This window comes from Mytilus edulis, chromosome 9 (assembly GCF_963676685.1).
Source record: "Mytilus edulis chromosome 9, xbMytEdul2.2, whole genome shotgun sequence".
Classification (NCBI taxonomy): Eukaryota; Metazoa; Mollusca; class Bivalvia; order Mytilida; family Mytilidae; genus Mytilus; species Mytilus edulis.
Genome location: NC_092352.1, coordinates 46,119,015 through 46,142,695, shown reverse-complemented (window position 1 = coordinate 46,142,695; position 23,681 = coordinate 46,119,015). Strand labels below are relative to the sequence as shown.

Sequence of the window (23,681 nt, the reverse complement as noted above, 5' to 3'; positions counted from 1 at the left end):
CAGCAAGGTTTTAAAGTTGTTGGCTGTTATATTTTGTCTGATTTGAGCTAAGATTTACAAAATTTATAAAACAAGAGTAAACTCATTGAATAGTGAAGAATTATATGCTGTTAAGAAGGAAAGAAAATAATAAAAAAAACACTATCAGATGAGAAACAACGTATACATTACGAAAAGCAGATAAAAAGTAACCAGATGATAAAATTGAGAATGGAAATGGGGAATGTGCAAAGAGACAACAACCCGACAATAGAGCAGACAACAGCAGAAGGTCACCAACAGGTCTTCAATGCAACGAGAAATTCTCGCACCCGGAGGCGTCCTTCAGCTGGCCCCTAAACACATATATACTGGTTCAGTGATAATGAACACCATACTAAACTCCAAATTGTACACAAGAAACTAAAAGTTAAAATGATACAAAGGCCAGAGGCTCCTGACTTGGGACAGGCGCAAAAATGCGGCGGGGTTAAACATGTTTGTAAGATCTCAACCCTCCCCCTATACCTCTAGCCAATACAAAAAAGTAAACACATAACAATACGCACATTAAAATTCAGTTCAAGAGAAGTCCGAGTCTGATGTCAGAAGATGTAACCAAAGAAAATAAACAAAATGACAATAATACATAAATAACATCAGACTACTAGCAGTTAACTGACATGCCAGCTCCGGACCTAAATTAAACTGATTGAAAAATTATGTCTTCATCATTTGAATATCAGCCACAATCCTCCCCGTGAGGGGTTTAGTATCATACCATCATAACATATATGAGAAGAACATAACCCGTGTCATGCCAACAACTGGTTTATTAAGAATAGATGTGTTTAGTTCCGATGCAAAGACCCTATAAGTGAATCAATATTAACGCCAAAATATGCAATCTTTAATGACCTGACAACAGTATCGTAACTATATCCCTTCTTAATAAGTCTATGTAAAGGTTTTGTTAGCTTCTGAGGTGAATACTGACATGTTTGTGCTTTATAAAGAATATTTCCATAAAATATTGGATGTGAAATATCTGAACGTATAAGAAGTCTGCATGTTGAGCTATATTTACGAATGATGTCCTTATACCGATAATAAAATTTAGTAAATGTTTTGACAAGTTTGTGAAATCGAAAACCCTGGTGTAATAATTTTTCAGTAATACATAAATTTCTCTCGTTAAAATCTAAAACATTGTTACATACACGTGCGAATCGTACTAGTTGAGATATATAAACTCCGTAAGATGGTGACAAGGGAACGTCACCATCTTAAGATGGTATGTCAAATAGACATAATGTTGTGCTAAAGAAAGAAAATAGTCTATACAAATTCCTAAAATGACTATTTCACCTTTGTTCAAAGCAATATTTGTCGATTGAATGACTTGAGAATATTACTTGATCAACACATAGCTAAAACACAAAATATAAACAAGCACACCTTTATTGAGTTCGAGAGAGTGCACCCTTTTCATTTGTCATTTCTTATTAAATTTATTTTTACACAGTTACTTTATATCATTTGTCTAAAACAATTGTTTTCAATTGCAAATTGATAAGCTTAAAGAACGTATGTGCGCACTGAAGTATGAATATATTGTCGACTGAATCGAAGACGGTAATATGATGATTTCCGATATTTCTCGACTATTTGCAAGTACATTTGTTTTATTGAATAATTCATATTTAAGACGAAATATAAATACTGCAAACAGTTTAAACATTTCATACTAATACATTTTAAAGTTTAATTCACAAATACGGGTATTTGAGTTGAAATTATGTCTTAAGTTAAACGAAAAAAATCGGATCGTTTGTAATGCAGATAAAAACATTTAAAAAAAAAAAATCTTCATTGTTACATTAAATATGCTAGTTTTATATCTGTTTTGGTTGTTCATACCTATACTTTATTATTTTTTAATCGCTTTATATTAAAATTTTTAATAAAAATTACTTAGTCGTCGTGATTACTAAATGAGGGGACCATTGGAAGGTACGTTTAAAAACCTCTTTTGGACACTTTTTCTTAAGTATAACACCTTGTATTTTATCGATGAGATAATGAAGTTGAATTCTATCAAAAACATCGCGGTACCCTGGGGTGTAACACAAACTCCTTAACTAGAGCGCTTTTGAAAACTAGCTGATGGACTAGATGATTTAAGACAAAAATTGTAAATTCTATGTCTATCAGCTATAGGTAGAAAACATGAAATTGAAAACTGCTTTAACAGCGTAAGTGTTGAACCAGTAGTGTATGGAACCAAATTATTTCTGTTGAGAGTTCAAGAAAACAAAGTTGTCTTGAAAAAAAAAATTTCTGCAATGTTTTTAATTAATTTTGTCCAATTTGTCATCATTGATTGACCAGAAGTTGATGTAGATGATATTTTACATATGTGTAAAAGCGGTGGATGTTACGACGAAACAACGACTAATTTATCAACTTATGTATATATTTAATTCCTATAAAATATATAAACAAATTTTTTACAGAAACGATTTAAAACACAGACTTTTATCTTGTTGTTTCTGTTAATTAGTTAGCAACAGAATGAAAACATAAATTTCAATCATGTGTCTGTTGGTTAAATGAAAAGCAATGCATTGTAAAGTTTTAGCATCTGCTCCTTCAGAAAATGGGTTTTTGCCAACTGATCAACAACATACTCCGTTGGTTCTTTCAAAAAGAAATTATACATCAGAATACCGTCGAAAACGGTAGCCGGATCTGGCTGCTTTAGAGGCGTGCCAAGTAACACATTTATTGTGTATGCCATATTTAGACACTCCTGAAAACGCTGCAAATTTTCATGAAACAGTTCGACATTTTGTTTCTCATTAGCAGTAGAAGATGACAACATGTTATAGAAAGACTGAACATTAGGAAACTCTCTGTACAGAAGTATCACGTGACACAGTGCGTAGATTTTCAAGTGTACTGTCACATATGGGCATGTGTTACTTATAAAATATTTAAGCGCGAGAGCGAAAACTCTTGATTCACTAGGTAGACTTTCTAAGATTTTTTCGTCAAAAGTAAATATCGCCGCTAATAACTTTATTTTATTTCTTTTGTCTTGACCATCAATTTCTTGAAGGGTTGGCAGTAAACCATATCCTGAAACTTCTACAACTGGTTTGATTGGTTCTTTTGTCATCAATCTCTTGTCACGCACTATTTCTGTTACATATTCCACACCATTTGTGCATGATTTGAGAACAAGGCCATAAATAATTTGTCGCAATGGGCGTGATATATGCTGAATTGGTAACAAATCAAAATGTTCAAATGTTGGCTTTAAAATCACCCTCCCTAATGCAACATTTATAGGCATCCCCGATAAGGTACATGAACGAATTTTCTCTATAACACAATCAGGAAGACATTTATAGTGTTTTGTATATTCTGTTCCCTCAAAATATTTAGCAATATCGAAGCCAGTAAATTCAGTACCTGCATTGTAAGCGCTGACAGATGAATATATTTTCTCTTTTAGTTCTTCTGTTTTCGATGATGGAAGTTTTTCGTCCACACACTGCATTAAAATTGCGATTGCAATCTGTTGACTCCTTGCATTTTTCAATAACTCAAATGCATATTTCAAGTTTCTTGAAATATTGGCAAAACTTGATTTTCCTCCAAGGCGTTTGAAGAACAGATTAGCTATACCATTATCAATATCTGCATACAAACTACCTATTACAGTAGCTGCAACTGGCAATAGAGTTGTATGCAATCCTATGCTATCTTCAAATTTACTTGCAACGTACAGTCGAGTATTTAACTCACCACTTGTAGGTTGATCCAGATTTATATCAGAGAAATTGATAAAGCCTCCGGGTAGATCAAAGATGTACATATCTGAATCGCAAGATATAACTGGGCAATTCCACTGCCTAGCCAATACTGCTATTTGGTTGTCTGCTTCGCCATCACAAGTCAAATGGGGAATATTTAGTTCTTTCAATACCATGGTAAAAGATTCGTAAGCTAGGACTGGGAAACATTCCATATGTTTAGGTGGCTTTTCTTCGTTTTCTTTTATTCGGAGCTCGCATTTCGTAATAATGTTCTGAAGTTTCTTGTCGTCGTCATCGTATCCGCCATCAAACACTACGTATGGCTTAATATTGCATTTTAACAAAGCTTGAAAGAACGACTGGGCATTTTGTCTGATTTCTATGTAGTTGCCACCATAATGTCGGCATGTTCCAATGTATAAAAGGTGATGACAAATATTATTTCCGTCAATGACGACCCGAGTATCTTTTAGTATGTATGGTTGGAGGGAACCATTTTTTTCTATAAAACTTCTAAGACCACGAATGCCCATTATCCTACAAAAAATAGAAAATAGTTTGGTCGTAAATTGAAAAAAAAATTGACAAAATAATAGAAAAAATGTTTGCCTTTCCAATAATTATCACATTTGATCAATGGTAAACAAAAAGAACCACAGCAGCGCATATTGCATTGGTCGTTTTATGATGAGAATGATCACATCAAATATACTGACTGACTTTAAAAACGCAACACTTGTTTTGTAGATTTTTTTTCACCAAATCGAGTTTGATCCTCATACAACTACTACTCATGCTTATCATACTTCTTTCGCTTTCGAAAAAATCGACATGGTTGTTTTTCATACCAAATTATTGAGATCGCACGAATTTCAGAAAGCGAAATTCTAAACCAATAAAATATTTTTTTCATTTTTTTCTTTGTGAAACAGTTCTTTCAATCCTTGGCCACACTTTAATCAGTTAAAAAATATTGCATCTCCATATTGCCAAGACTGAGAAATAAAAAACTGAATCAAACGATTAGAATACTGCAAACAGGAATACGTGAACGTGCTGCAACCTGACAATTTGACGTCAGAAACTTGTCTTACTGTCCTTTCCACAATTATACCGGTACAAGGGATTTGTTGAAGGCCAACAATGACCAGATCAACATGTAGTGACAATGCAACGTCAATAGAATATGATTACGCTACGTCATTTGCGAGACAGACATACGGCCGCAACGTCAACTGCTAATCAAATTGCTAAATGCCATTTTGCACAGATTTATGCCACAAATGTTTCCCATTAACTGAACTGCCAAAGAATCGACTGCAGAAAAACATTTATAGCCTTACAGTTTCAACCGCATAATTGCCAAAACCCATTGTAATGGGTGGACAACGGTAAAATCAGAAGGTGAAAAACAGAACCAAAGACGTGCCGAATAGAATTGGTTGACTTTTCGGATAATCATTTTGGCGTTTGTTACAGGCAGGCATTGCTTTTGACGGTTACACGTTTATTGGTAAGGGGAAAACCAGGGTTTCAGTGTATAGCACACTATTTGAACGTTGAAAATGACGAAATCAATTGAACTTTCTACCTGGCATTTTTTTTAAAACATTGAAGTAATGAAAGAACTTTCTGTTCATAAGTTTGTTTACAAAAAATTGAATACTTGAAAATGGGAATAACAAAGAATAATCTAGTGTTGCGTTTTTAAAGTCGGGCAGTATATAATAAAATCTCATGAAAGCATTGATAAAAAATAAATTTTGTTGCTGAATCATCAGTATTCGATAATAAATTAAGTGAAGCCGAGTAACATTTATGAGTTTGACTGTCCCTCTGGTATCTTTCGTCCCTCTTCTATGATGAATTAACATGAGGAATAGGATAAGAGCAAATGCGAGGTTTAATTCATAGTTTCTCTTTACAGTAATAAATGAATTGCTTAAAGTCATATGAAACCTCAAAAGAAAACAAAATGATGCATATGTTTTTTTTATAACAAAATGCATGGATAGTTGTTATTATAAAATTTTTATGTACATATACTTTTTTCTGAAGAAAATCCACATTTAGAAGAAGTTTACTTTTTTTAACTGCTTGCTTCCAGGAAGCAATTCGCCGACAAATTCTCCGTATTTAGAGTGACCTTAGCGTACCTCCTCGTAAAAATCCGGTGGTCGCAATAGGCATGTATTTGTCACTGAAATGAACTATTAATTGATTTTACATGTTATACACGTGCTCAATATCCATGCTTCTTTGTTGATTGTTTACTATAAGGTGACAATCGGTAATCTACGACTTCAAAACACTAACTTTAATGAGCTGCCATATTTTCACTTCAAAACAGACAGAGAGAAAAAAATGACGATTATACGATATTTTTGCGTAAAAAATGATAAAATCGTGCACAGAAGACTAAGTTTAAAATATATAAATGCATTTGTTCAAGCATTGGGTAAACATCATTTTTCAGCAGTCACTCGTTTCATATGACTTTAAATAAAAAAAAAACTTAATTTATATTTTAAGCATTTGTCAACTTCTGTCGCCTTTATTGATAAGTTATTGGCTATCTTTTAATAGACTAAATAACCAGCTAATGCTTCTCACGAGGAAAGATAAAGAGCAACACAAATATTCTGTCGTGATTTAAGATTAAACATTTGTGTAGTATCTATTTCAGTGTTTCCTTCTCATAAAGGTCCTGGGGGATTTTTTGAATTAGGGGCACGCCTATTCTATGTACGCTCGTAAAGTGTAATAAGCAAAACGACACAGTTTTGGAGGTCGTGCTGTGTTGTACAAGAATTTATAAAATATTTTGGGATGCTATGAAGAACAAAGACGATAAATTCATTCAAGTGTGGACATCACAATATAGCAACTTCTTACATAAAAAAATGATTATGTAATAATTATGTCATAATGAAATTATCCCAATTTGAAAGATTCATCTTTCTTCTTTCTTTTGGTACCTCATTTATAAAAATATAAAGAAGGATGAAATGAATTACATCAGTTTAAAGTTATCTGATTGGGAGTGTAAAAATCTTTGTATTGTGCTACCTTAAGTGAGTATGACGCACGCAAAGAACTTTTCTAAAATAGTAAAGTATTCAATATATATATACGCGGGCACTTATGCATGTATTAATTACATTTTGTAAATGCGTTTTCTTCTATGCCAAACTCCGGCAAGATGCGGTCAAATTTACAAAAAAATCTTAAAACCAATGATCTACACACCATACCGAGTAAAAGTTTTGTATTCGATCAGAACAATTAAGGATAAAAGGAATCAGTACTGACCTTATATAGCTATGATATCAGTTTCTATTTCACTTAACTGTTTAGCCGGCTTATATACGAACAACTTTAAAAATATCACCAATATAAAAATGTGTAAGTTTAGATCTTTTGATATTTCAAAAATAATTGTATACAGCCGAAAAGTTATTTTTGAAGTCTGTCAGTTTTCTAACATATGTTCATATGCAAATATCTTATCATAATTATTTTCAGACATGATTTGAAACCGAACATAATAGTGCATTTCATAGGGAAATTTTATTGAAATCAAATTTCAATGATAACGTTTTACTTCTTAAGGCCATGCCACATAAGTATTTACTTTATAATGTGTGACTCGTTTTTCGAAATTTTTCTTTAAATCAAGAACACTTTAGTGAATAGTCACTTATATGAATCTGTACTTAAACCAGAAACTATATATAGTAAACCAGCATAGATAATTTTGTGGTCAAAATGGTAAGATGTCCCGGTTGATTGCTTTACACAACAAGCACGGTTCATTGTAAATGTTCATAATTAGTGTGCTCCTTACACATAAACTATACAAACAAAGCTACGAGGAAGAACTACTGAAGTTACCACTACATAATTTGAACGGTCACCATCACGAATTTGCTGACCAATGTGATATTTTTGTGTCTATACACACTTGCGTATTGTCTAACCTGTAATTTACCCGATTATATTTTATTCTCGCTTCTGATATTTTGACTGAGTGTTGATTAGCATTGCGGGTGATGCATGCATAGGAGGAGACGTTAATCCTGTGATCGCACCCTCTCTTTTTTGAGTGCATGCAATCTTTTAGGTTATGCTGGCCGTATATATTAATTCTCTCAATCGCTTTGTAATTTGTATGATTTAAACATCCGTAATCTACGGCTGCACTAATTCATTAAGCATAAAATGAACCTATAGAAAATGTAGAAATGTACTGGATAAGGCACAATGTGTTTATGATTTCGCATCTTTTTGACCCAAATACACTGTATCGATATAACAGTGAAGGAAAACGGAATAAGTACAGACCTTATTGGTATTAAATCAGTTCATTATTTTATCAAGGTTCAATTATATACAGTTTAGGTAATATTTCTTTTTTTATCCCCATGCTAAATATGTCCTTCAAAAAATAGTCAATCAGCCGTTCTAAAAGTGGCTATTCAATTTGTGTTTTCATTTAAAAAACATTTTCAAAAAATCAAAGCGCAAATATCTATTAAAAATCCGAATTAAAAAGTAACGATCCGTTACGTTTAAATTTCTTATGTGGACATTTAAATATACTCATTTTTCAAAAAATAAGCGTACATATGAAACTAAAAGTAAAGTTGCACTTTGAGCGAGTGTTTACAAATGCTTAAAGGCCAACATTTGAATAAATAATACTTTATAAGTGTTGTTTGTTTATATTGTTGTTTGTCTATTGGTCTTTTTTGCCAAATCTGCTTAAACAAAGCTTTTTGATTCAAACAATTGAAGTCGACTTTTCATAAGTGCTACGGCCACCATCACAAATTGGTTGATGTCGGTCTCCCAAATACATGTTTTAGATAACACAATACCACTTAATAGATCCTTAGTTTTAGAAATTCACTAGATGATGAGAATTTTCTTAAATAATAAAAAGGGCAACCTTTGAACCCAAATACAAAAACTACAAACACGTTTTCTTGAGTGTATATCAGCGATAGAAAGCGGAATCAGTACTGACCTTGATGATACTCACTCAATTTGTGTCCATTCGGTTGTTGTAGAAGGCTTACTTATGATCATCCATATATATATCGTAGCTGTTTAATTCCTTCAAAGAACAACTTACCAGCTCTTTAAATATGTGCTACTTGCTGTGCATTTTAATTACAAAATGATTTTCGAAAAGTCAAAAGGTAAACATATTTAAAAATCCAAAGTGTAACATCGATATCTTTAATTTATTAGGGTAGATAATTAATATTGTATGTACTTGAAAAACCCCAGATATATGAAACCGAAACTAAAATTCAAATTTGAACTGGTATCTATCCTATCGCCAGCAATCAAATTATCACGAAGGAAACGACAACTATAAACAGCTATAAACAGCAAGTTAGATATTAAATCCTTCATACGAATAATGAAAAACATCATATTGTTAATCAATAAAATAAGTAGAGAAAAATTGTTTGAACAGGGACGTTAATTGAGAAACATTGTTTGCTTAATATATTCAACTAAATAAAGTATCTGTACACAGTGTTGATTAATACAATGCATTTTTGTTAACGTATTGTTTACCTAAAATAGACAACTAAAGATTATAATCGAAAAATAAAATGTCATTCTTGATTGGACATGAGCTTTTCATTTTACAAAAATAATGAATGTTATCTGTATCTGATTAAAAAGGGGACCAACCTCAAGAATCATGAGGGAATACACAAAGAAAATGTTAACGCATGCTGAAATTTGTCTAACTAGATGATGATCACATCCTATAAGCTTTTTAAATATTGAACAATAATTTTAAAATGATTAACTTTTGTTTTGTTATTTCTGTTGCCTTCATTAAAGAGTTAAACCATTTAATGTATTTATATCGTATGTTCTCATTTGCATTTATTCCACTGATCATTTAAAAGAGATCGACTGATAAACTGAAGAAAGCAGTTCAACCTTGCGGGATATTGACAAGCTTGCCTTTAAAAGGTGAAGATACCAAAGGTATGATAGAAGCACAGTAAAAAACCAGACTTCGTCATCACCAGAAAAATAACAAAAAGGAAACCAGTTTCTCCTAAACATGGAAACTTCAAATTTAGCAACAAAAAATCTTTCATAACGGAATTTGATTAGACTGTCGTACAAAGTGAGAGGTTTAGCGCTATAAAACCATTTCTACATTTGAAAGTGCTTGTACCAAGTCAAGTATATGACAGTTGTCGTCCATTCGTTTTTTATGTGTTTTTTCATTTGAATTTTGCCATGTGATTGGGACTTTCCAATTTGATTTTCCTCTGAGGTCAGTATTTTTGTGATTTTACTTTTTAGAATCGGGAGTGAGTCTACACGGTCTGGAAAGATCAGCCGTTCCCTATTCAGCCCACCAATTTTTCTTAAAATGTCCTGTACCAAGACAGGAAAATTGCAGTTGTTATCTTACGGTTTGTTTCTGTGTGTGTTGCATTGTCGTTTGTTTTTGGTTCACTTCAGTGTTTCTGTTGTTTCGTTGTTTTCCTCTTATAGTTGATGTGTTTCCCTTGGTTTTAGTTTGTAACCCGGATTTGTTTTTGTCTCGTTCGATTTACTCTTTCGAATAGCGGTATACTACTGTTGCCTATATTTTGCCGTGTTGCTCTCACTAGCGATTGTCTTTTGTTACTTCTTAATATTTCTATTTCAATTTCGAGATTAAAGTGGCAATATCAGATCTTTGCAGTCTATAAATTTAATTCACCTTTTGTTAAGGGTTGTGTGGGATTCAAATTTACAGACACCTTTATTTTAATGTATGAAGACCATATTTTGACTTCGTGATTTCTATTTGTTTGCTACTCCGTTATTCTCCGTGTGTAATAAAAAAAAATGATGCGCGCAAAACAGGAAACAACTTTACATCAACTCAACTATTAAGACAACAAACACTAAGTAAGAACTTTGACAAATGAAGAGTATCGTTGGATTTGAATATTCTATCAAATTAAATAATTTTAATTGCCCTCTTGGTGAATTTGTATGTGTTGTTTATATGTCCCTACTGAGAGAAAGAAAGGTCTAAATTTCATTTATGAAACAATATAGTACTTGGTTCAAACCGTTACGAAATATCATTAATATTGCTCTTCAGTGTCTAAAAGTATTCATAACAAATATTGAGGAGATAGTTAAAAAGTGAATGAGTTCATGTTTTTATAAATGAACGGGAATACTGTAATGTCATTTATAAAAATCGACTTTCAGTAAAATCATTTGAAACACTGATAGCACGTGATGCGCTGATAAAGAAAATGTTTTAATTAAATCATATGAAACGGGCAGTGAATACCAAATAAATCATTATATGAACAACAACAAAATAATTGATAATAAAGGGTAGTTACATATGTATGACCGTATTAATGCAACGATATGAAATTATCAGTGATAAACGTGACAAACTGTTTAAAACTATCTATGTTTCATTTTGATCTCAAATAACTCTTGCTTTGTTGACAAATCGGTATGCCACAAATATCACATGATTCGCTTTACTCAAACAAATTCAAATTTAATCTTGATTGAACAATAACTATAAGATTTACAGAAAACGGCTTTATAAAATTCAGCAATAGAAAGACTTAACTGATTGTATTTTACTTGTTTGTTTTTATATACGGTGTAAATATTATCTGATTGATTTAGAAATTGTGTATTGTCTATACTTAATATTGACACTTATTAGGCACACATCAAAGATACACTTTTGATATTCAAATAAAATGAACATGTCGGGCCCATAGCGTTTTCTATATTCTGACTAGTCAACCTAATAATGAATTGTAGTTTCCAGTATTATCATTCAATTACATGCAGATTAAAATCAATCAAACTGAAAAATATATATAGTGCACTACAGAGTGTTAAACAATCTGGCGTAAATATAAAATTTCAATCCTGGTATCTATGATAAGTTTATTTACAAACTTATTATATAGTATGTATGTAATAAAAGTGAGTGTTTCTGAAATTTATATTTTATTCATCGGATCTTCATATAACTCGAGATTAGCTATTAAAAATGATCATTAAATTTATATTTCAGACCTAAACCGTTGATGAATTTAGAAAAAAATGTGTATATGGGATATTGTTATCCTTTATGTTTAATTCCTTTCGTTTTTTTCCAAATAAAATATATTTTTATTAAGCTAAATCCTAATTATGGAGTTTGACTAAGTGTGGATTCGGATGGAAAGTTATACTTTCATAAAATGAGACGCGCAACCAGATTCACTCCTTTTTTTAATTACAAAATGATTTTCGAAAAGTCAAAAGGTAAACATATTTAAAAATCCAAAGTGTAACATCGATATCTTTAATTTACGTGGGTAGATAATTAATATTGTATGTACTTAAAAAACCCCAGATATATGAAACCGAAACTAAAATTCAAATTTGAACTGGTATCTATCTTATCGCCAGCAATCAAATTATCACGATGGAAACGACAACTATAAACAGCTATAAACAGCAAGTTAGATATTAAATCCTTCATACGAATAATGAAAAACATCATATTGTTAATCAATAAAATAAGTAGAGAAAAATTGTTTGAACAGGGACGTTAATTGAGAAACATTGTTTGCTTAATATATTCAACTAAATAAAGTATCTGCACACAGTGTTGATTAATACAATGCATTTTTGTTAACGTATTGTTTACCTAAAGTAGACAACTAAAGATTATTATCGAATAAATAAAATGTCATTCTTGATTGGACATGAGCTTTTCATTTTACAAAAACAATGAATGTTATCTGTATCTGATTAAAAAGGGGACCAACCTCAAGAATTATGAGGGAATACACAAAGAAAATGTTAACGCATGCTGAAATTTGTCTAACAAGATGATGATCACATCCTATAAGCTTTTTAAATATTGAACAATAATTTTAAAATGATTAACTTTTATTTTTGTTATTTCTGTTGCCTTCATTAAAGAGTTAAACCATTTAATGTATTTATATCGTATGTTCTCATTTGCATTTATTCCACTGATCATTTAAAAGAGATCGACTGATAAACTGAAGAAAGCAGTTCAACCTTGCGGGATATTGACAAGCTTGCCTTTAAAAGGTGAAGATACCAAAGGTATGATAGAAGCACAGTAAAAAACCAGACTTCTTCATCACCAGAAAAATAACAAAAAGGAAACCAGTTTCTCCTAAACATGAAAACTTCAAATTTAGCAACAAAAAATCTTTCATAACGGAATTTGATTAGACTGTCGTACAAAGTGAGAGGTTTAGCGCTATAAAACCATTTCTACATTTGAAAGTGCTTGTACCAAGTCAAGTATATGACAGTTGTCGTCCATTCGTTTTTTATGTGTTTTTTCATTTGAATTTTGCCATGTGATTGGGACTTTCCAATTTGATTTTCCTCTGAGTTCAGTATTTTTGTGATTTTACTTTTTAGAATCGGGAGTGAGTCTACACGGTCTGGAAAGATCAGCAGTTCCCTATTCAGCCCACCAATTATTCTTAAAATGTCCTGTACCAAGACAGGAAAATTGCAGTTGTTATCTTACAGTTTGTTTCTGTGTGTGTTGCATTGTCGTTTGTTTTTGGTTCACTTCAGTGTTTCTGTTGTTTCGTTGTTTTCCTCTTATAGTTGATGTGTTTCCCTTGGTTTTAGTTTGTAACCCGGATTTGTTTTTGTCTCGTTCGATTTACTCTTTCGAATAGCGGTATACTACTGTTGCCTATATTTTGCCGTGTTGCTCTCACTAGCGATTGTCTTTTGTTACTTCTTAATATTTCTATTTCAATTTCGAGATTAAAGTGGCAATATCAGATCTTTGCAGTCTATAAATTTAATTCACCTTTTGTTAAGGGTTGTGTGAGATTCAAATTTACAGACACCTTTATTTTAATGTATGAAGACCATATTTTGACCTCGTGATTTCTATTTGTTTGCTACTCCGTTATTCTCCGTGTGTAATAAAAAAAATGATGCGCGCAAAACAGGAAACAACTTTACATCAACTCAACTATTAAGACAACAAACACTAAGTAAGAACTTTGACAAATGAAGAGTATCGTTGGATTTGAATATTCTATCAAATTGAATAATTTTAATTGCCCTCTTGGTGAATTTGTATGTGTTGTTTATATGTCCCTACTGAGAGAAAGAAAGGTTTAAATTTCATTTATGAAACAATATAGTACTTGGTTCAAACCGTTACGAAATATCATTAATATTGCTCTTCAGTGTTTAAAAGTATTCATAACAAATATTGAGGAGATAGTTAAAAAGTGAATGAGTTCATGTTTTCATAAATGAACGGGAATACTGTAATGTAATTTATAAAAATCGACTTTCAGTAAAATCATTTGTAACACTAATAGCACGTGATGCGCTGATAAAGAAAATGTTTTAATTAGATCATATAAAACGAAAAGTAAATACCAAATTAATCATTATATAAAAAATAACAAAATAATTGATAATAAAGGGTAGTTACATATGTATGACCGTATTAATGCAACGATATGACAGTATCAGTGATAAACGTGACAAACTGTTTAAACTATCTATGTTTCATTTTGATCACAAATAACTCTTGCTTTGTTGACAAATCGGATTGCCACAAATATCACATGATTCGCTTTACTCGAACAAATTCAAAATTAATCATGATTGAACAATAACTATAAGATTTACAGAAAACGGCTTTATAAAATTCAGCAATAGAAAGACTTAACTGATTGTATTTTACTTGTTTGTTTTTATAAACGGTGCAAATATCATCTGATTAATTTAGAAATTGTGTATTGTCTATTCTTAATATTGACACTTATTAGGCACACATCAAAGATACACTTTTGATATTCAAATAAAATGAACATGTCGGGCCTATAGCGTTTTCTATATTTTGACTAGTCAACCTAATAATGAATTGTAATTTTAAGTTTTATCATTCAATTACATGCAGATTAAAAACAACAACTGAAACATATATAGTGCACTACAGAGAGTTTAACAATCTGGCGTAAATATAAAATTTCAATCCTGGTATCTATGATAAATTTATTTACAAACTTACTATATAGTATGTTTGTAATAAAAGTGAGTGTTTCTGAAATTGATATTTTATTCATCGGATCTTCATATAACTCGAGATTAGCTATAAAAAATTATCATCAAATTAAAATTTCAGACCTAAACCGCTGATGAATTTAGAAAAAAATGTGTATATAGGATATTATTATTCCTTTCGCTATTTTTCTAATAAAATATGTTTTATTAAGCTAAATCCCTATTAAGAAGTTTGACTAAGTTTGGATTCGGATGGCAAGTTATGCTTTCATATAAGGAGGCGTGCAACCAGATTCACTGCTTGTTGAAGTGCTTTCGATTCCTTGTGTTTTTGCTTGTCTTAATCCATTTATGTACCATTTAGGTAAACTACCGTTGCACTAATTTATTAGAATCTATGACAAATGAACCGAATTAATTTTGAAATTATCAATTTACCAACTTCACCTGTGTATTGGGTATACATTTCCCAACTTATTCAGTATTCAAGAGCTTGCAGCTGCTAATCGGACTTAAAAAAACGTGTTTAAGCAGATAGTTAATGAAGCAGGATTATGTCATAGAATGTCTCGTTTCTTTTCTAAAAACGTTTCATCGGGAAATACCAAGACCTTTTTTTTTAAATATTCCGTATCAACTTCACAAATAAACATGATGGTCTTGAATTATAGATTATGGGTACAGACGTAGTTTATCTTAATATCGCGCTCTTTAGTTTCCTTTTTTAATCAATAACCATTACGGCTTATACATTTTTGTTAATGTCTTTTCAACGTGTCTCGATTCTTAATCATCCCGAGATAAAACAAATATATTCTTGGTTTTCATTTTGCCTATATGATTTAATATTAGATTAATACAAACTTCACAAATCTTATAAACTTTTAGACTGAACAAAACTCTGCGAATGCCAAACCATCGGTAGAAAACCCTTATAACAGAAATTATAAAATATGAATTAAATGACCGCGAAAAACTGTAGTCATTTAAACTTTACTGTCAATTAAATCTGTTAGTAATTTAGTTGTATAATTTAAAATAAATGTTTATGCATTTGCACTGCTTGAAAAGTAACAGACTGCACTTTTTTTTAATTTTTTTAAACACAAGCTGTAAAATCTTTCTTTGTTATCAATACCCGCACACTGGAAAATCTATCTTAAAAAGCAAATCTATAAAAGCCTCCAAATTATAATATTTAGTAGATACTAAAATAAAATCTACTAAAATGATAAATGAAACAAAAACTTAAATTCCAATTAGTATAGGATATTTATTTAAGAGGCACGTATAGGACCAAATAACAAATTTACTTATCATGACGGAACAACAATAAAAACGGTTATTTAAAGATAATGTATCTTTTATTAATAATAATCATGATTTAAATCAAATATTGAAAATAAGAATAGAAAAGCAATTAAAAAAGGGAGTAAAGTTGAAGAAAAATGTTAGTCCTATCTTCCAATGTGATTAATATATATGCACTGTTTTATAAATACGATGTGTTTTTTGTGAATATAATTCTCTTTAGAAGAATATTTCGAAGGATATCATACAATTAAAATAAGCTCAATAAAAGACTTGATGAATAATAAGATAAAAGAGGGACGAAAGACAAACAATAAAACACATGACACAACATAGAAAACTAAAGAATAAGCAAGACGAACCCCACCAAAAACTAGGGGTGATCTTAGGTGCTCTGAAAGGGTAAGCAGATTCTGCTCCACATGTGGCATCCGTCGTGTTGCTTATGTGATAACAAATCCGGTAAATAGTCTAATTCAGTAGGTCACATTCATGAAAGGGAAGGGGATTGTAGTTACGACGTTAGAAACATATCCGATATCATTTGTGAAACGGTTATTCCATAACGGTCAACCAACTCGTGATAGCGTCCCTAAAATTTACGACGGGATGATTTCAACTTCACCATTTGGAACTCTTAGTTTAATAGCTTCCTTGTGAGCAGCAACCCTCTATCAAGAAAATCATGATAGGAAATGCAAGCACGGGAATATCGTATCAATTGGAAGATATATACCCCGTATGCAGGTGCTGCTGGAATGTTGCTACTTAGAAATAGAAAGTTCACAATTGGAAAACTGAAATCATCTTTTTTGTCGTAAAGTTTTGTTTTCAACCGACCCTCATTGTCAATTTCTAGATGTAAGTCAAGATATGAGGCCGACTTAACTGTATATATAGTATCCTTTATCTCTATTTCGATGGGATAGATGCGTACCACATAGTCACCAAATTTTGAATTATTTAGTGAAAGAACATCATTTACATAGCGGAAAGTAGAGTTAAAGGATATGGCTAACTACTTATCTTTCTTACTAAGAAGTTCCTGTATGACGTCAGCCTCAAAATAATAAAGAAACAAGTCGGCAAGTAGAGGGGCACACTTTTTTTCCCATTGGAATGTCGACAGTCTGTTGAAAAACACGTCCTCTGAACGTAACAAATATTTTGTCAATCAAGAAATCAAGCATCTTGGTAATGTCAGTTTCAGAGAATTTTTGTTTGAATCAGAGTGATCCTTTACAAAGTAGGATTTATCCCTCCCTAAGACAATATACTTGTATCTACGTTGTCCATTCTTTTTTAGGACACAAAGCAATACCAACTCTTTCAATTTGTCTTTTAGTTTGGAATGTGGAATACTTGTGTAGAGTGTAGAAAAGTCAAATGTTTTAATACTATTTCAAGATGAAAGAGAGTTAGATTGTTAGAGAGAAAACAATTGACGTTAAGTATTTTCAACTCATTAGCAACTTGATAAATTAAAAATCGTACTTCATTTTTTTGTAATATTTGAAGACATGTATACATATTAGGCAGTATATATCTTACGTCATTGAAGATGATTGTGCTTTAGTTTCTTAATTAAGGAATGACTGTAATATTTTTTCTGTCTATGAAGAAATAACATAAAAAATTTGGTGCACACTGAATAACGCGCGTAGCGGGTTATTTAAGGTAACACGATACCGAATGACGTTACGCCATGAGTTATCGTTCCTGACGTTATCGAATAACGTTCAAACATATAAGCCAATGCAGCAGGTTTTGTGTGCCATGGTAACTTTCCCTAGATGCAGAGTGCCGAGAGTTTTGATGCAATACGTAGCGGTTATTTGACATAGATTTTTTTATCGTTTTCAGGCAATCATTCTGCTCATTGTTATTCTTTAAAAAGTATTACTTTACTTTTTAAATATTCTGTTTCTTTGATATTTTTAGCATCTTCACACTTTATCTATATATGTTCTTATGCATAACAGACACAGTTTTATCATTTTAATTTTTTTTCTTGGTCTAGATATAGGAAGATGTGGTGTGAGTGCCAATGAGACAACTCTCCATCCAAATAACAATTTATAAAAGTAAACCTTGGTTTATTTTTGCAATAAATACTTATTCATTATTCACGCCGTATCCCCATGAAATTTTGTTTTGAATGTAGAAATCTAATTTATAGAAGCTTAGGATGATGTGTGAAAAAACGGGGAATTTTACAACTATTAACGCGTTTTAAATTAAATGGTCATCAAAAACACCGCTCGGACAAAATTGAAATTTATTTGGATGAGAATACGGATTTAATTAGGGGAAAAGCACAATACAAGCAGACGTTGAAAATCATACAGAAAATAGTTTGTTTGTATGGAATGGAAAAAAAGTGGTTATTTAGCCGAATAACTTTTCCTGTGTTCCATGTGTAAACAGTCTCTGAAATTCATTGGTCTGTACAGAGTAAATTCGATATAGTTTTGGAAATATTTTAAAATACAGTGCCAGCTTTGTAATCGTATAAACCAGGTCTACTCAGGACGGACAGCAACATCGGAATGAAGTATTATAAAGTTAACGAAGGCTGAGAAATATATGGGCACTTGATTCGGCAGAAATAAAATAACAAAATTCAGGTTCCGTTACAGTCTGAATAAAGCCAGCCCCGAGTATCCACTTCCGTCTACAACGCAAGTTGATAGTTGGGGCTGGCTGTAGTCAGACCGGTTCCGTGTTCCCTGATTCCGTTATAATTTTTTTCTTGAAATTTACATGCAAACGACTGACTTTTTATTCAAACGGCAAGAGACTGTAAAAAAGCTAGATCTTGAAATCATTTACATTTTATATTCGTGTTAATTTACGCTTGCATGGGTATTCGGTGTTTTTTAGTTTTGAGTTGGAAATAATGTACATGTACAAGCTGGGAGAAAAAAAGACTGAAAGAAAATTAAAGTTACCTTTTAGGGCTCTAAGGGCCATATTGCTCGCATACTAGGCGTCGGAAAAGGCCCGGAAAGTTTCTTTCTTAAAATTAGTTTTTAGAACAAGTATATAAGTATATATATATATAAAAAGAAGATGTGGGATGATTGCCAATGAGACAACTGTCCACAAGAGACCAAAATGACACAGACATTAACAACTATAGGTCACCGTACGGCCTTCAACAATGAGCAAAGCCCATACCGCATAGTCAGTTATAAAAGGACCCGATAAGACAATGTAAAACAATTCAAACGAGAAAACTAACGGCCTTATTAATATATATTAAAAAAAAGGACGAAAAACAAATATGTAACACATAAACAAACGACAACCACTGAATTACAGGATCCTGACTTGGGACAGGCACATACATAAATAATGTGTATAGCGTCAGTTAAAATTCTCCCGACCATCATCGCGGATGCCCTGCCTCTATTGCAAAACCTACCTGCATGAATTGTATTTATTGTTAACTTGTTCTCGTCCTGAACATGCATGAAATATTTTCCACTGGACGTTAACCAACCAATAATCAAAGCAATCAATCCTACAATTTACACCCGTAACTTGGAACTTTAGTTGTTAAAATTTAAATCATTGCCTCTAATTTTTTAGACCGCGAGGAAGACCAAAATTGAACAGTTACTCAAAACTAAATATATATATATGTTACCGCTTGCTCATTATGGAAATGGGGTAATATGATACTTTATTTATAATTCAGTCCCTCCCCGTAATCGATCTCTCTTACCTACTTAATGTAGTAAGCGGAATATAACGACTGAATTATTCGGGTTAACAGTTTGGAAGGTTTGTCCGACTTGCTGAGCAAACAAGTAACACATTTACACCACGCAGAGTACACTATACTACATGTATTGTATGTACCAAGTCAAGAATATGACAGCTGTTTATCATTCTTTTGATGTTTTTCAGCTTTTGATTTCGTCATTTGATAAGGGATTTTTTCGTTTTGAATTTTTCTTGGAGTTTTGTTATTTTATTTTTTGTAATGTGTATTTTATCAGGAACATTATTTTTCCTCATTATTTTCACAAATAACAGAATTATTGATCTTTTTTGAGTGATGCATCAAATGTGCCTTTTATAAACAACTGTTTTCAAAATTGTATTGTATCGTCCCGAGCATGCATGAACTATTTGCCACTGAACGTTGAACAACCATCAAACCGAGTAATTAAAAAACTGTTAAATGAATCAATTTGTTTAAAATACTATATTTGTGCATCACGGGATGCAGTGATATACCACCATTGTCTAATATGATGGAGTTAAAAATCAGTAATTCGGATGAATCTCACGTGAAATGTTTCATTTAATTTTCACGTAAATCTGAAGGTACTTTTTATGGTTTTAATCAAATTTTAGAACAAAGATATTATTTAAATAATTTTATTTCAAATATTTACGTGAACTTAACGTGTAAAAAATTACGGTGATTTATGCATGAACTATTATCATAAATTAAGATTCACATGGAACCTGTTCACGCAAGTTTCAAGTATATGCTCGTTTGATGTGAAAATCAGACGATATTAATATTAATTTATATGAGTGAAATTCCTTGTGCAGGATGAAATAAAATTATATTTGATTCAGTAGAATTTTATATTGCATTACTAGGAACTTTACGACAGTCGACAGGGGAAATGAAAATAAAATATACTCATTCAGATCCCGACACATATTTTTCTCTCCATTTCTCTGAGAAGGAATAACGTTATATTCCGTACACCATAACGTCACACGTTTTTGTTCAAGTTCTAGGCCTATCGATCAACTTTGAAGCCATTTATTTCAAAAACAAGGATGGTGACATATGAGTTTCTATACGTGTATGGATTCACTATGCAATCCTGGATATTATGTTAGTTTTTTGTTTTTCTCCGTATATAAGAAAATAGCCATCCATTCGAAAATCTAAAAAGGTAAGCTGAAAAAAAGGCATTTCCCCTATATACCTAAGTAAATTTGTCGCCAAAATTGACGTTTTCCTATGAAAATTACAAAAAAACAAAAATGGTGACCCCATTTTTTATTACATATTCCGATGTAACTCGATTCAAAGTAGACGTATGCCAAAAATTTTGGAAATCGGGAGATATGCCATTCGGTATCGTGTTACCTTAACAGTGTGCACCACATTTTTTTTAATGTTATTTCGAATAAGCAGAAAAAATATTACAGTCATTTCTTATAATTTATTTCTAAATTCCATTATAAACCGTAGAAAACCATGAAAAAACGTTGATGACGTCACGGTCACATGACTAAATTATGTCTATGGGATGATAACAAAATAACGTCAGACAATCAGAATACGCGTTACATCCAAAATTAAATTATTGGTTTATAAATATAATTTATCTTTAAAATAACTGAGTAAAGTTTACTATACATTTACATTTGTACATGGAATCGGAAAAAAAAGAATTAACTGTAGAATTGAAAATGGAAACGGAGAATGTGTCAATGAAAAAAAACCTGACTAAAGAGCAGAAAACAGCCATTTCAAATACATGTTTATGTATAAATGATTTACCTGGGAAATACAAAAAATAACATTCGTAAAATCTCGTGATTACCACTGATGAAGTCATGGTCACTCACAAACTTTTTAAAATCTATTTTAATAATATATTTCGTAGTTTATATGATCAAAGAGAATCATCGAAATGTTACATATTTTGAAAGGATGAATACTTCGAATGCGACGATTACGGTATGAAACCCGTCTTTTAACTTCAAATACTTTCCTTAATTTCGAGGCATGTAGTTTTGTATTCATGAACATATTTTCTCAAAAACTCTGATATAGATTATATATTTTGGTGAATTCGACAAATCACCACTTTTTGTGACCAAGGGGAAAGTTGCAAACCTTAATTAATTTCATTTTTAAGTTTCTTATTTTCGTTTTTCTCTTGCCAAACTCCGGGGATTTTTATGCAAAATCGCTTGCCAAACCTCTGCCTGGTTCGGATTTGCATCTAATGGTATTTGGCCTAACTCCGTTGTCCACATTGAATTCTGTTTTATTACCGAGAATATCAACTCCTGTACGACTTTTACTAATACCGTACAGGCATAAAAAAAATTTCCTAATGTTTTGGTTAGTCGGAAAATTCTACAATAAAAAGAGTTGACACATTTGGATATTCATTTTTTGTGTTATTTCATCTGAGAAATATTATTTCAAAAGTACAATTTACAATTATTTTATAAGAAAACTAATATTGATGTAATTGCATGGTCAGTAAAATTATTATCTTTCACAAAAGCCAAATTATAATAAATCTGTCAGGTGTACATTTTACTTTACATTTTCTCTGTTACTTCCCGAAATAAAGCCGACAAGAAAAGGCATCACTCGAATTAACAAAAATATCTTTTATTAATCGTAGTCTATGCCTTTTGATCACTATGTAACAAAAGTAGGGGAACAAGTTTCGACAAGGCCAATGGCAGTCAGCAGAGTTTAAGAACATTAAATGTTCGACCTGCTTGTCAAATGCGTTTTAAATAAACGGATTACAAGATGTTATAAAATGGATCTTATTATTAATTAATTACCAAACAAAAAACAATAAACTTGTGAAAAATAGAATACCGCAAACATGAGATGAAAAAAACATTGTACACCATTTGAGTCGAAACAAGATGAACGGATCATGTAAACCCGAAGGCAAATACAATACAAGCTCAAACGAAAAAATATATACAAGTCTAAATTGAAAACAACTTTCAAACATATGAATGTGCAATAATAAAAACTACAATTTTTATACGTGTGCATGGAAAACAAATTTCTTTGGAGAGGGGTTTGAATACAACACTAGCAACATTATCCAAAAGACCAAAAAAGTGAAAAAGTATATTTTAACAAAAAATCATTTGACTAGCAGGTCAAACAACTGATGTATACGTTCGTCTAAAAAATTGACTCTACGACAGACACAAGCATTGGATCAGCAGGGAAGGTGATACAAGGCTGTAAACACATTTTATTTTCAAAATTACTCCAAATATAAGCACAAAAATACTTTTTTGGGTTTTGTTGTTTAAGTTGCAGTTTTACATTGAAATAACGGAATTGAATTTACTGTATTTGTAATTCTAAAAAACGTCATGAGAGAAAATAAATCCGGGTTATAAACTAAAACTAAAACCGAGGGAAACACATTAACTATAAGAGAAAACAACAAAATAACAAAACATAGAAGTGCAAAAATAACAGCAATGCATTATACATCAATAAGTGTTACACAAATCTGTCATCACCACATACAGTTAGTCAAAGGTTAATTTCTAATAATAGAATATAAAATTCGATTTATGTTTGTAATGATCTTATGGTATGCATTTTCTAACTATTAAAATCATATAATGATAGTATTATATTTGTAGTGGGGTTATTAGTTTTAGCTTAACTCCTATTCATGTCTAGGATTATGGTTGGTTAAAAGCAACCTC

The 23,681-nt window shown here is 31.5% G+C and overlaps 1 protein-coding gene across 3 annotated transcripts in view; it reads right to left on the bottom strand.

Annotated features, from left to right (window-relative positions):
• Window positions 1-2,443: 2,443 nt before the first annotated feature.
• LOC139488488 (single-strand DNA endonuclease ASTE1-like) overlaps window positions 2,444-23,681 on the bottom strand; it is a 38,583-nt gene continuing 17,345 nt past the window's right edge. Inside the window, exons 1-2 of one of the 3 annotated variants that reach the window (XM_071274167.1) lie at window positions 8,833-9,055; window positions 2,444-4,340 (exon numbers count right to left, since the gene is read on the bottom strand). In XM_071274167.1, coding sequence (XP_071130268.1) covers window positions 2,588-4,336 — 1,749 coding nt within the window. In that variant the 5' untranslated portion in view covers window positions 4,337-4,340; window positions 8,833-9,055 and the 3' untranslated portion in view covers window positions 2,444-2,587. Of the gene's footprint in view, window positions 4,341-8,832; window positions 9,056-23,681 lie in introns of those variants that run through there. The other 2 variants (XM_071274166.1, XM_071274168.1) reach the window with 2 other exon arrangements.